The sequence below is a fragment of the Labrus mixtus genome, chromosome 18 (assembly GCF_963584025.1).
Source record: "Labrus mixtus chromosome 18, fLabMix1.1, whole genome shotgun sequence".
Classification (NCBI taxonomy): domain Eukaryota; kingdom Metazoa; phylum Chordata; class Actinopteri; order Labriformes; family Labridae; genus Labrus; species Labrus mixtus.
In genome coordinates, this window is record NC_083629.1 from 22,881,301 (window position 1) to 22,894,009 (window position 12,709).

The 12,709-nt window shown below is 43.1% G+C and overlaps 1 protein-coding gene across 1 annotated transcript in view; it reads right to left on the reverse strand.

Annotated features, from left to right (window-relative positions):
* The window catches only part of LOC132992748 (transcription factor IIIB 90 kDa subunit-like), a 119,713-nt gene that overhangs the window by 34,054 nt on the left and 72,950 nt on the right, over nucleotides 1-12,709 (reverse strand). The window contains exons 13-16 of the mRNA XM_061062233.1: nucleotides 11,000-11,061; nucleotides 9,660-9,741; nucleotides 9,447-9,502; nucleotides 7,666-7,928 (exon numbers count right to left, since the gene is read on the reverse strand). Of these exons, the coding sequence (XP_060918216.1) occupies nucleotides 7,666-7,928; nucleotides 9,447-9,502; nucleotides 9,660-9,741; nucleotides 11,000-11,061 (463 nt within the window). The remainder of the gene's footprint in view (nucleotides 1-7,665; nucleotides 7,929-9,446; nucleotides 9,503-9,659; nucleotides 9,742-10,999; nucleotides 11,062-12,709) is intronic.

Here is a 12,709-nt window from a genome sequence, read left to right on the forward strand (position 1 = left end):
GCATCCTGAGATATAAGAGTCCTAAACTAAGTGTTATGAGTTACCTATTTCAAATATACAATCAGAATCAGAATCAGGTTTTTCAAGTACATTTACACATACAAGGAATTTGACTTGGTGTATTGGTGCTAAACAATGAACAAGGAAATAAAGCAGAACTAGTAACAACTTAAATAATACAGAATAAGAAGATATTACAATATATAAAATAGAATTTAAAAATGTAAGATATAAAATATAAAAAACACAAAATGTACAAAAGGTGCACAGTAGGAGCTGTGCAGTGGACTATGAGAAAGAATCTTAGTGTGTGTAACTACTCACAAGTCCAGTGGGCGTCAATGTAACGCGTAAAGAACAGATTTCAAATGCCTTGTATGTGTAAATGTACTTGGAAATAAAACCGGATTCTGATAATTCCCATCATGAAAATGTTGGTTCACCAGCGAAGAACGATGGGATTCAATTCTCAATCTGATATATTTAATTTAATAAATATTAGAGGTTAGACTGATACCAGCTTTTCATATCACAGTAGTTGGCTTTCAATCATCAGACAGAAGTCGATGTGAAAACAGTCTCGCTCCAGCAAAGAGGCGTTCAGTTGCTTGTGTAACAAGCAAAGTAAGATGTCAGCCCGAATCGAGTAAGTTGTAAACGCTACAAGTTCTCCCCTCGCTGCTCTCTTGTTTACTCAAAGTGGTCTCATCAAACTCTCTGCTCTGTCGTCACACCAATTTAACGGCTCATTTTCAAGTCTCGGGATCAAACTTGTCTGAGTGAAGTGAGGCAAATTTACAGCATGTTTGGTAAAGAGCAAACACTTCAGTGGAGAGATCAAGAGCAAAGATGAAAGAGACAAAACGGGAAGGAGGAGGGGGGGTTGGGGGGGGGGGGGAACAGAGAGACGACAAGAAAGGCAAAGAACTCGTTAGCGAAGTTGCAAAAGCCCAAAGCGAGAGCAGACCTGATGGTGCAGAGCGATACAACGGGGGCCTGTGGCTGCTGCTGAAGGCTTTTAACTGGGAGACACGGCGAGGATTAGAGAAGTGGGAAGAGGAGAAAGAGGACAGGGAGGAGGAGGAAGAGGAGGAGGAAGAGGAGGAGGACAAAAAAACAGTTAAAAAGTGGGATGTAGTTAAACTTGGGGAAAAAAAGAAACAGAAAGTGGGTAATAAAGTGAGAGGAAATGAAAAGTGGATCTTCAAACCTCCACGAGCAGACCCTCGAGTGGAGCACTGGGAGCACTGGGAGCACTGGGAGCACTGGGAGCCCCGGAGGAGGAACGGAGAGAGGGAGGGGAGGCCCGGAGCAGCACAATGCCTCAGTGTAGCCCCCTCAGCGAGGCCTCAAAACAAGGCACAATGGCTGCACTGTCAGCAGGCCTTCTCCTGCACTTTCATAGGTCTCCCTGACACCAGGCCTCTCCCCCTTTTTCAATAACCAGCACAACAACCTTTTCAAGGGCCGGAGCAACGGTCTGCTCCTCCATCGCCGGGCTGAAAGAGACCATTCTGCCGCTCAACGGTCCCAGTTAGAGAGGGTTTTTTTTTTTTCTTCTGATATTTTTTTCTTCTCATTCCAGCGCTATGTCTGACATGCTATGAGAGAATGGGAGATTATCACCACGTTGTTACCCGCTAGGGCCCTGGGGGCATTTTCTCGTCGCTAATGGCTTGTGGGTAGAGCGAGTGAAAAACTGGGAAACCACAGGGGTTGAAAACATTGTTGTGCATTCAACGGGACAAAGTGCAGAGTTCAGCGGTTTCTGGATAAATTGATGGAGCCGGGTTTCCATTCAGGAAAGTGAAAGAAAAATGAAAAAGAACGCGCGGGGATGAATGATTCACAACAGAGAAAGTGTTTATCAATGATTCATTGATAAACAGGAATCGGGTTTAAAAATTCAATCAGGTCAAAACACTTCAGGAGAGAGCGTCCATTCTTAAAAAACACCAGACGGGGCTTTGTGCCATTGAAGACCCTCTTGAAAGAGATCAGAACCAAAACATGAAGCTGGAGATGGTCTTTCATTCATGGAACATGTCAGCAGAGATTTGTCTGACAGCAGCAGCTATTAGCCAACTGGAGCAGCTCAAATCTGGCAAACCCCTCAGCTCTGTTGGAAGCCCACTGTTGTTAAGGCATTGGTGTCATCCTCTGCCTTTGATTAATACTGGGCATACGCATTTACGCATTTCTGCCTAGCAACTGCAAGTCCTGAAAGCTGCGAGGTCTTCATGTCAAAGCTCAGCGTAACATAGTACATCATGGTAACATATATCGTTTGTAGACATAGCTATCTTGTAGTTATAGCCACCGTCGTTGCAGGTTAGGCCTGTTTTTACCACGTTCTCATACATCTTCCCCAACGCCAATCTGAGAGCTCATCGGCTAACGCCTCTGGGAACGGTTAGCAATATGTTGGGCATTCCTGTATAGCCAGTTAGCGTAAAACACCAACCAGCAAAGACAACTTCTTTTCACACTTGCTGCATTTTTTTTGGTCAAAAAAAACCCTGCAAATAGCGTTCCATTTGATCTCAGAAATCGGAAATTCCGAGTTGCCGGTCTGACACGTCATCAGTAACGCTCCATTCCGAAATGGAAACTGGGAGAAACTTTAGTAGCCCCAGTTACAATCCAACATGGCTGCTACATGCATCAACAGTAACGTTTAAGCTCCAACTATTGGGTTAAAGGCTTTATATGTGATTTTTCACACTTAAATATAATATAAATCAAGTATCTCCTCTGAAAATAACTCTGTGAGTCATGACTGTCTACAATGAGTGTAACACCCGAGTCCCACTGTCTGTGATGTTTTCAGAGTTTTCAGAGTCCTATCTTCAGTTTGTTTACATCGCCTGGACGGCCGGCTGACTCCTCCCCTCGTGTATAAAAGTTGTTTAATTGAGGGACTAGAGAAAAGAAGAATAACATACTGTACTCACTGCTTAACTGTGTTTCTAGATCACGCTCATTTCAGGTAAATTTACATGCAGTGTGAAGATACGAGCATAATAAAGATCGCTAGCATTAGCATGCTAACACAACAATGCACCGCGAGTTGTTTTGGTTTCATGCTGGTGCTCAAGGACGACATCTGCTGGATCAAAAAATCGCATATAAAGCCTTTAAGAAGCAGCTTAGGCGTCTTTTAGTGTCAATAAATCAATCACACTGGTACCTTCATGCAAGTTCTATCTGTGGACATGTGATTTAAAATTCTTTCTCTTTCACCACATTCGTCTGTTAGGTACCACACTGATGCCGTTTATGGAAACAAATGTTGCATTGAGTTTGATGCCATGATTCTCTCAGCCAGTGGGAGGACTGTCCCACAAAAAAAATCCAATTAAGAGGCTGATAATGATCAGGCTCGTTATTATTCATCAAAGTACAAAGATTCACCTCAAGCTTTTTTTTTTTTTTTTTTTGTGGCTCTGTATCACTGCCAGCTTCCCCCGTGCTGAAGATGACCTTTGACGTCCCTTTGGGGGGGGCGTGGACAAAAAGGCAATTTCCCCACGACGATCAATAAAGCGCCACATTAGCGTCCTCTAAATGGGACGTCCTGTAATGTGTCATAATCTGTGTCATCTATCATCTTGTCAGAGTAGGAGTGTGGGTTTCTTCCTCCTCTTAGATAACGGCTCTTTATTGATTGATCCAACGTGTCAGCTGTTAGACTCCTTTCAGGGTCGGAGGTTTTCTGACTTTGTGTTTTCTTTTCTTTATTCTGTTTTCTCAGTTTTCCAATTTCTGTAATAAACCTAAATTAATGGTGTTTTTTCTGAGAATTTTAACCTCTCGTGTCTTTTTGTCTGTTGTTTTTTCTGACAGTTTTTTTTAAATGGTCACGTTTTGTTTTTTCCTCTTTTAACGTGTTTTTGGTCAACTCTTATCAGATTTTCATTTGTGTTTTTTCCTCACAAAATCCTCTACCTTTTCAAACACGTTCATCCATGCATGTCGAGGTTTTACCGAGTCTGTTTATGTTTAAATGTTTAAAGGAAGAACGTCTGACTTCCCTCTCCCATCGCATTCACACAAATGAGTTATCAATTAGAACTCACCATAAATAAGCACCATTAAGCGCAGACAGCGGACAAAATTGTTCTTTGCTCGAGCTGCAGTTGTCCTGTGTCCTGCATTGTCGTGTTAGCATGCTAATGTTAGCGCTCTTTAGTTACCTCGTAGCTTCATGTTGCACATAAATGAGCGTGATCTAAAAACGCTTATGTGAAATCCAAATAATCAGTGAGTATGTTCTTCTTCTTCTCTCTAGTTCTTGACTAAAACAGCTTTTATACACAAGGGGAGGAGCCGGCCGTCCCGTCCATGTAAACACGGCTCTGACAACAACACAGCCAGCGGGACTCGAGCTTCTCCCTCATTGTAGACAGTCAGGACTCAGAGACACATTTACACAGGAGAGACTGGATCTCTGCTGGATTCACGTGTAAGTCGCACATCGTTCCTTTAACAGGAATTATTATTATTTTATAAAAGCTTTGTCTTTGTTTTTTTTCAGCTTCTTCTTTTTGTTTTGTAGTCTCTAATTCTCTGTGTTTTTAATCTCTCTGTTTTTCAGTTGTATAATAACATGATCGTCCAATGAATAGTTGGCTGCATGCAAAATGAAATATTACGATGGGAACACAAAATTACAAACTAAATTGCCCCCGCACACACACACACACACACACACAATCTCACGCTTAAAGACACGAGCACAGGAGGAGCCAGAGACCGAACCACAAACCGTGAGAACAATCAACCATGTGAGCCACAAAATAACCCTCCCCAAATACTGCATAAATTATCGTGCATTTGACAACACTTTGGATGGAGTGGAGGCCTTTTTCAAAATGTTTCCAAAGACTTTAAAAGCTGTTTGTGTGTAATTCATGTTTCTTTTGTCTTTCCCTTGTCATGGGTAGAGACTCTACTTTTAGAAATACATTTGACTTGAGAAGAAACGACTCACAGCTGTGATAAATTATAAATTAACAAGAAATAAGCAGACTGATCAAACCCCCAGTGCAGACGACTAAATAACACAAACTGTCTCAGAGCTTAGGACAGCAGCAGGAGGAGTCTGCTATTAGCCTCCTACAAAGCTTCATGATGGTACCTAAAAACCAATATTAACTGAAAAGGGATTTAAAAACAGAGCCATAGAAAACCAATTTCCACTAACAGCAAACAAACCGGGGGAAAAAAAAGCCTCTCAGCTTTTCTCCTTGCTGCAGAAAAACCCATTAAATGTGTGTGAAAGGCTCGGTGTGGATCAGTTCTGTGAATGCATGTCGTGAAAGCGAGGGGAGAGAGCAGCAGCCAGAGACAAATCCTGGCAGAGAAGGTGTATCTCTGGTGAGGAGGGGAGGGGGAGAGGGGGGGGGGGGAGAAAATCCCCACAAGAGCAGGGAAGCAGAAAAACCTCCACAAAACTGAGCATCTGTGCTCCTGTCGCAGGTGATTCTTCTAGACGACGGGAGAAGTGCCGAATCATCGTTGTGGTGTGAAGCCACCGCCACGTGCCAGTAAAAAAAAAGAAAAGAAAAGAAGACAGATAGATTTGACCCTGGTGGCAGAGGAGGAACGTCTGGTGTTGCATCAGACGCGTGTAAACATTCTTTATCCATCTCGTCTTTTTCAATCGAGCATCTGCTGTTTGCACTGTGGATTATTTAACCGTTTGAGGGACTGGGAAGCCCCGGCGTAATTAAATATGGATTTATGTACTTTGGTTGTTGTTTATCAGGGGCACACTGGTGGTTACCATTACAGGTACTAACAAGAGGAGGGAGGAGAATAATTATCTGATCAAATTCAGAAGAAATAAAGATTGTGCAATGGCTCAATATTTGTATTTTTTTGGAAAAGGCTCCTACGACAGATGATACTTTATGTTTCTATGAATCAGAGCTGTTTAATTAGCTCTAAAGATACAGGAGCCTCCGACAACAGATACATTAGATGTAAAGAAGAAGAAAATAAGCGGTGCCAGGTTTTAATTGGGTGGATTTTTTAACTCACATCAAAGGATTGGAACTACATAAAAAAAGAAGACATGTATAAAGCCTTTAATGTGTCCAGAGTGAGAAGTGAGAAATCTGATTAATTGTGCGATTTGGAGGCTGAAGAATACAAGTTTGAACATGAAGAACCAAAGATGTGGAGGGATGAAGAAGTGAGCTTATGAGACCTCTGTAGGCGTGCTCCACACAAGCTCAACGCTGCATTAGCTGATTCTAGCTCGCGAAACGAGACGTACGCTGAGATTTGAAGTTTCTTAGATTGATGTTGATGATCCAAAGGTAACTTCAAAAGTCAAACTGATGATACAAGTGTGATAAAAGAGTCCAGTTATGAAGTGTATTTCAGTATTTACAATGTTCCAGGACTGTGTTATGATGAGAATATTCAGTCTTTCCACAAGAGGACTTGATTACTCACCTTTGATTCCTTATGATGGTTGTTTTAATGTGTCTTATCTGAAAAAATGGTTCATAATCCACTTTAAAAAATCTTTTTTTTTTTAAGCTTTTTTCCCCTCAGAAGTACAAAAAATAATCAGCAGATGATGAATTTGTTGAATTTGTTGATGTGTAGCCATTGCTGAAAAATCTCAGGTCCTGTGCTGCAAGTTTTGTCCAACCAACACTCCCAAAGACCGAGACAGAAACCAGAGATTTCTGTCACTAAAACTAATTAAATAGAAAAAATTAAATTATCACAACCAGAGTAAACTTTCTGTTAACAGGTACCAATGAATGGACAAATTATTCCAACACTAATCATCCTATAGGTTGTATTTTTGTTCGTCAGTGAGAGGCTGACTTTGTGTTGTACGATATGTAAACTTTAACACCAGCAGCACACAAACACTCACACTATTAAACATCACTGTGAAACACTCACAGCTCTCTCTCCTCCCTCTCTCTCTCTCTCTCCCCTCTCTCTCTCTCTCTCTCCCCCCTCTCTCTCTCTCTCTCTCTTCCCTCTCTCTCTCTCTCTCTCTCTCTCCTCTCTCTCTCTCCTCCCTCCTCCCTCTCTCTCTCTCTCTCTCTCCTCTCTCTCCCCCCCTCTCTCTCCCCCCCTCTCTCTCTCTCCTCTCTCTCTCTCTCTCTCTCTGGGTTTTATTGTGAGGTTAAGTGCTGTGATTTTTTTTTCCTGCGCTCCCACTTTCCCCTGAACCCTTTCGCTTTGAAATTGCTCACTGAAATGAAAGAGGACAGTCGTTTTCCAAGAATGACTTCAGAAAAACTCCCACAAAAGAACACAAACCTGTTTTGGTCGGTGAAGATTGTTCCACCAAAGAACAAGAACTTTCCCAGTAAGAGAAAAACTAAAAAGATTACTTCTGTGTCTCTTTACTTAATAAAATGTTCTTTTTTTTTCTTACGTTCAGTTTTGTCGCAGATGAAGCTCTTCATTCTAAAATAAACAACAACATGCACCTTCTCAAATATGATTTGGTCGGCAGGTGCCTAGTGGTAAGTTTGCACGCCCCATGTACGGAGGCTGACCTATGGCTCCATTCCTCTCTCTCTCTCCCTTGTTTCTGACTCATAAAAGCCATAAAGCCATAAAAGTCCCCTCTTTGAATAGGATTTTTCCCCAGTATTCTCGTATGAAATCATGCCTTGCACCCACCTTTTCCCCAGGGTGCTGAGTGGCATGCTGAGGCTGAGCTGAGCTGGAGATTTGCGGTTTCTCGGGGTCAGTTTCGCGGCCGCGGGTTCCTTCTTCGGGGACTCGGCTACACGAGCCGGGCTGGCTCCAGGCTTGGTGTTCAGGTCCTTCAGGACGTCGTAGTTGATCTTGGTGGAGATCTTCTTCTGCTCCAGCATCTTCTCGATGGCTTCGTCTGCGGTGTTGGCTCGGATCGGGGGCCGCTTCCTGTTGGGTCCTCTGGGCTGATTTGAAGAGTACAGGGGACGGAGTCAGAAAAATAAATCATTCTTTAATGACTGGATGAGTTGATGGCACCATGACTACCATAATATGTAAGAGCATTTAAAATTCATGGTTTGGTGTGCAGCTTAAAGAGATACTTCACCGGTTGAAACATGAATCTGTACTGACATTGGGTCACATATGAAGTAGAAATGTGAAATACATTTTGAAGTTGGTGTCTTCTTGGCTGTTAAATGGCAGAAAGTGTCTTTTTGGCTCATGTGGATGAAAGACACCAAATCCCAGAATGCACATGCAGGTCCTCTAGTTCAGAATCATAAATACTTTCTTAATCCCAGAGGGTAATTCGATCGATGGGAGTGAGTTCCCACCCACTGATCTGTGATTGGTCTGTAGCTTCAGTGGTCGAAAAATATGAGGAACTAGCGTTGTAGTTTCACCCCGCTAACCGCAACAACTTCCAGTGACGCAAAAATCGTCATTTTGCGTCACTGGAAGCTCCTTTTCAGACTCAGAAATACAAAGATTTCCCATCTCAGGGGAAAATGAGGGCGGGATGCACGACCATTCAAAAATACTACCAGGTTTCTAATGATACAAAGCTTAATGCAAACGAGTGAAGTATCCCTTTAACACCACAAACAGCTCATGATTAAGACCTTGTTGTCGATCCAAATGAACTCCAATTGTTCTCCGCAGACAAGGAAACATTTTGTCCTCATTTTGTTCCCACATGGGGAACTTTTGCCCTCTAAAAAAAAATATGTCTGAGTGATTTCAGAGCAGCACAGGGACATCTCTGCAAGCACATTCACAGCTGAACACATTCTCCTAATCAGCAATTTATCTCAATTAAGACAGCAGATTGGGGTCATCACCCAGTGCCAGTTATGAACATGTTCACCTTGACCTCCATCCAATCCACACCCACAGATTACTTCATTTTCTCTTTTATGAAAAACAAACTTTTTAAACACATTTCATGCAACAATGACATAAAAACTAAAAAAAATCCTCTTCCCTCAGCTGAGGGGAAATTAACCCTGACGGCAGCCGGTTATCAACTCAGGTTGTTCTGTGTTGAAACTACAAAAAGGAAGTCTCATTTTGTCACCGTTAAGTAGAAGACGAGTGCACTCGAGTTCATGTATTTATTCATTGAGTTGTTTTGTTAGTTTGTGTTTGGTTGGGTAAGTGCTGTCAGGAGGCGGCTTGTCTCATTAAAGGTCTGTTTCACTGCAGATGATCCAGCCAGTTAAACCAGCGAACAGATGCAGGGACGATTAAAAACGTCTTTAAAGTGCCAAAACCAGTAATGAGGAATGAAGGAGTACCAGTTAAACACGACTTATCGCCTGTCTGTCTGTGTTCACGTCATCCGATCATCTGTTTGACTCTGCATCTGTCTTACACTCTGACTCTGTTTAACAACTCCAGTCAGCTCCCTGTGTGTACGTACCGGCTCTGACACCCTGGTAACCTTCATATTAAGAGCATCTCAAACCGACTGCTGTTACCTTCTTTTCTTTGTAGATCCCGAGCTCCTTCTCCTTCGCTATCTTTGCTTCCTTTTCTGGAAGAAGAGACGAGAAACAGTCTGAACACACACACACACACACACACTCTCTGAGATAACAATAACAACAAGACACGAGCGAGGAAATCGTCGCACAACACGAGGCGATTGGGGTTCAGATCGGCTGATAAAACAGAGAGAGATGAGAAAGTACCTTTCTGCTCTTTGAGGTAGTCGGAGTTTTCTGCCATCCAGAGCGCCGTCTTGATTTGGATTTCTCTGTCGCTCAGCAGATACTGCAGAGAGAGGAAGTCAGTGCAAGAAATGATTGTACTGGGGGCACTGGTAGCCTACTGGTTAGTCGTGCACTCCGAGTATGGAGGCTGTAGTCCTTCAAGTCCTTCTGCATTTCATAAAAGACGTGATACTATAGAGTGCTATACAACAAGACACAGTTTAATATGTGTTGGACTCCATCAGTTCCTCGTCAAACACTGACTTTTTAAAAAGTATTTAGTGTGAAAATTGTTGTAATCATCAAATCAGAATCAGAAACTTTATTAATCTCAGGGGGAGATTTGGTAAAACAAGAATAGAAACACTGTATGTACATTTCCACTTCTCTCCAGCTTGTTAATATTTCCTTTTTTTTTTTTTTTTTTTTTAAATACAACCGATGGAAGAAGTCTTTGTAACTAGTTATTTTGTTTGAGGAGTTCAGCGTCTTTGGCGTTCCACTTGCTCGCTCGCTCTCTGTTCAATGACGATGTGATGTTGTGACGGTCTAACAAAATGTAATGAAATGTTTTCTTAGCTTGTACCAAAACTTATTTTCTTCTTCTTCTTCTATTTATCTGCATGATTTAGGTTTTTGAGTACCAAAACTTTCCGCAATTTCACCATGTTCAGTCTGCCTGGGAGCATTCTTGTGGATTTTCTCAGTTGAATAATTGAACTGATTTTTACATGCTTTGTCTGTTTAAAAGACTGTTTCCTGACCCAGGACCAGCGGAAACTCAGACTGCTATAAAGACTCGAACACATTGTGTGCTGTCTCTTCAGTCGATTTGATGTTCTCGTAGCTCAAGTTGCTGCTATACTTTCCATCCACAGAGCACTTTGGAGGATGCAACAGTGGGATCTGTAGTTTTTATACTGTTAAATGTTTTTTTTGACTTGATAACTGTGACATTTTTTAATCTTTTTTAATCTTTGGGGGAGGGGCAGTGGGTGTTGTACGATTTGACAGATGTGCCCTGTCATGTCTCTTGTCAGCTTCTTGATGACTCCATTTCTTTGTGGATAAATAAAGTCTCCATCTTTCTACCTCCAGTGTCGATCTAAACGTTCTGTGTGACACACCGGGCTCGTGCTCCGTACGTGAACTACGTTACATTTCATCGTCCCAATCCGATCAATAAATCAAACTCCTCTTCAGTAGAGGGGATGTAGTTAAGAAGCTTTTCTCTGAGGGTTTTTTTTTTTTTTTTGGAGCACATGTTGGACTGTGATGCGTTCAGGTGCTGTGGACCTCATTAATCAGCAGGTACGTACCAGCTCTATCTCTCTGTCATCGATCCCGCTCAGGTCCAGCTCCCCGCTGTCAGCGGCGCCATCTGTCACAGAGACAAAAAAATCACATCGGACACACTTTAGACATTTTGCTGTGATGCACATTTTCACGGCTGCACCCCCGTTCCCCCCCCCCCTGTCCCCCCCGTCCCAGAGGGGTGAGACAGGAAACAACAGCTGGTTTGGACAAAAAAGAAATGAAAACATCCTGCTGCTTCTCTTCCTCGAGGAAGTGCTGCCGATGCCTCTTCCATCGAGGGATAATCAGCAAATAAAAACGCACTGTGACTGCTGATAAGACGTTAATGAGCTTAACTGGCGTTAAAGCTGATCTACCTTTAACACACTTTTCTCTTCAATTATGATACGCTCTCTAGATTGTGGCCACGCTTCACTCCGAAGAAGGGGGAAGATGCTGAAACGTCAATTTGCATTTTTCACGCAGGGACGCCTCGGAGACGTGCTCCCACTTCCACCTGAGAGTTAAAACAACCGACATTTTCTGTGTGTTGATAAAAAAAAAAAGAACGGAGGTGGGTTTTTTTTTTTGGAGCATCCCTTTGTGTGCGCTCGGCTCAATTGTGGAAGAGAAAAAGTTCAAAGGAAATGAGATTGACTTTGATAAATGAAACAAAAGGGGAGAGCGAGGAGCGGGTGCAGGCAGAAGAACTTCACAGCTTTCACAGAGATCCTCCACCTTGATTAGCTGCTCTTCTCTCTTCCTTTCACACGTCAGACAGTCAATCCAAAAAGGAGGAAGAGTTGGAGAGAAACGTTTTAAAGATGAGAGTCGTTTAACTTCTGTCAGTTTGTTTTCCCCCTTTGAGGGCGCTCACCGGGGCCCCTCCCTCCTCGAGTTCAAACTCCCCACAGGGCGGTAGCTTCAAAGACGTGCCACCTGAGTCCACAGGCAGCCTTCCTGCTTCATTACGCAGAGACAGGTGAACAGACAAGACAGGGGAATAGACGAGGGGAGAGGAGTACACACCTTCCCCAGACGGTAAAAAGGGTGTGTTCTCCCAGAGTAGGAGGCGGCGTTGGGGATGATCTAGTCAGCCGTTTGAGTGCGGTTAGCAGATTGCTTAAAAAAAAAGGAAACCACTCCAGAGGGAAGAGACAGGTCAGTCGCTATCTGTCGGGCCCAGCCCTCTAAGAAGTTCCTCTCCGTGAAGTGTGAGGGGGGAGATAAGATGGAGACAAGCCCTGGGAGAGATTGGCAGCTCCAGGAGGCGGCGAGGCAGCGAGACTAAGAGCTGATAACACCCGTCCAACCCTCGAGAGACGAGGAGGGAGGAGCAATTACCGAGTTATTATTCAGCCGAGGCTTTGATATATCTACACAGGCTAATTTGATCAAACCCATGAAGATGTTCTTGGAGGCTGTGCAGAAGAATTTTTGCCGACCTGAGGATGCAGACATTTATACTGGCTGACCGTGTGTGCAAGTTAAAGTGGAGAGTATGAGGCAGGATGTAGATAAAAGACCACTCAGAGGACAGGCAGGGACGAGATGTGGCAAAAGTTATGGTCAGGATTTGAACATTTTTCAGCAGAGGAACAGAAATCCTTCAGCCACCTGGCCCTCACCGGTGGAAACACTCGAAGGCCAAAATACAGGATTTGAACAAAGGTCACAACAGAGCCGAGCTGTGTTGAATATTTTTACAAACACTAAAGAAAAGTACCAGGAGC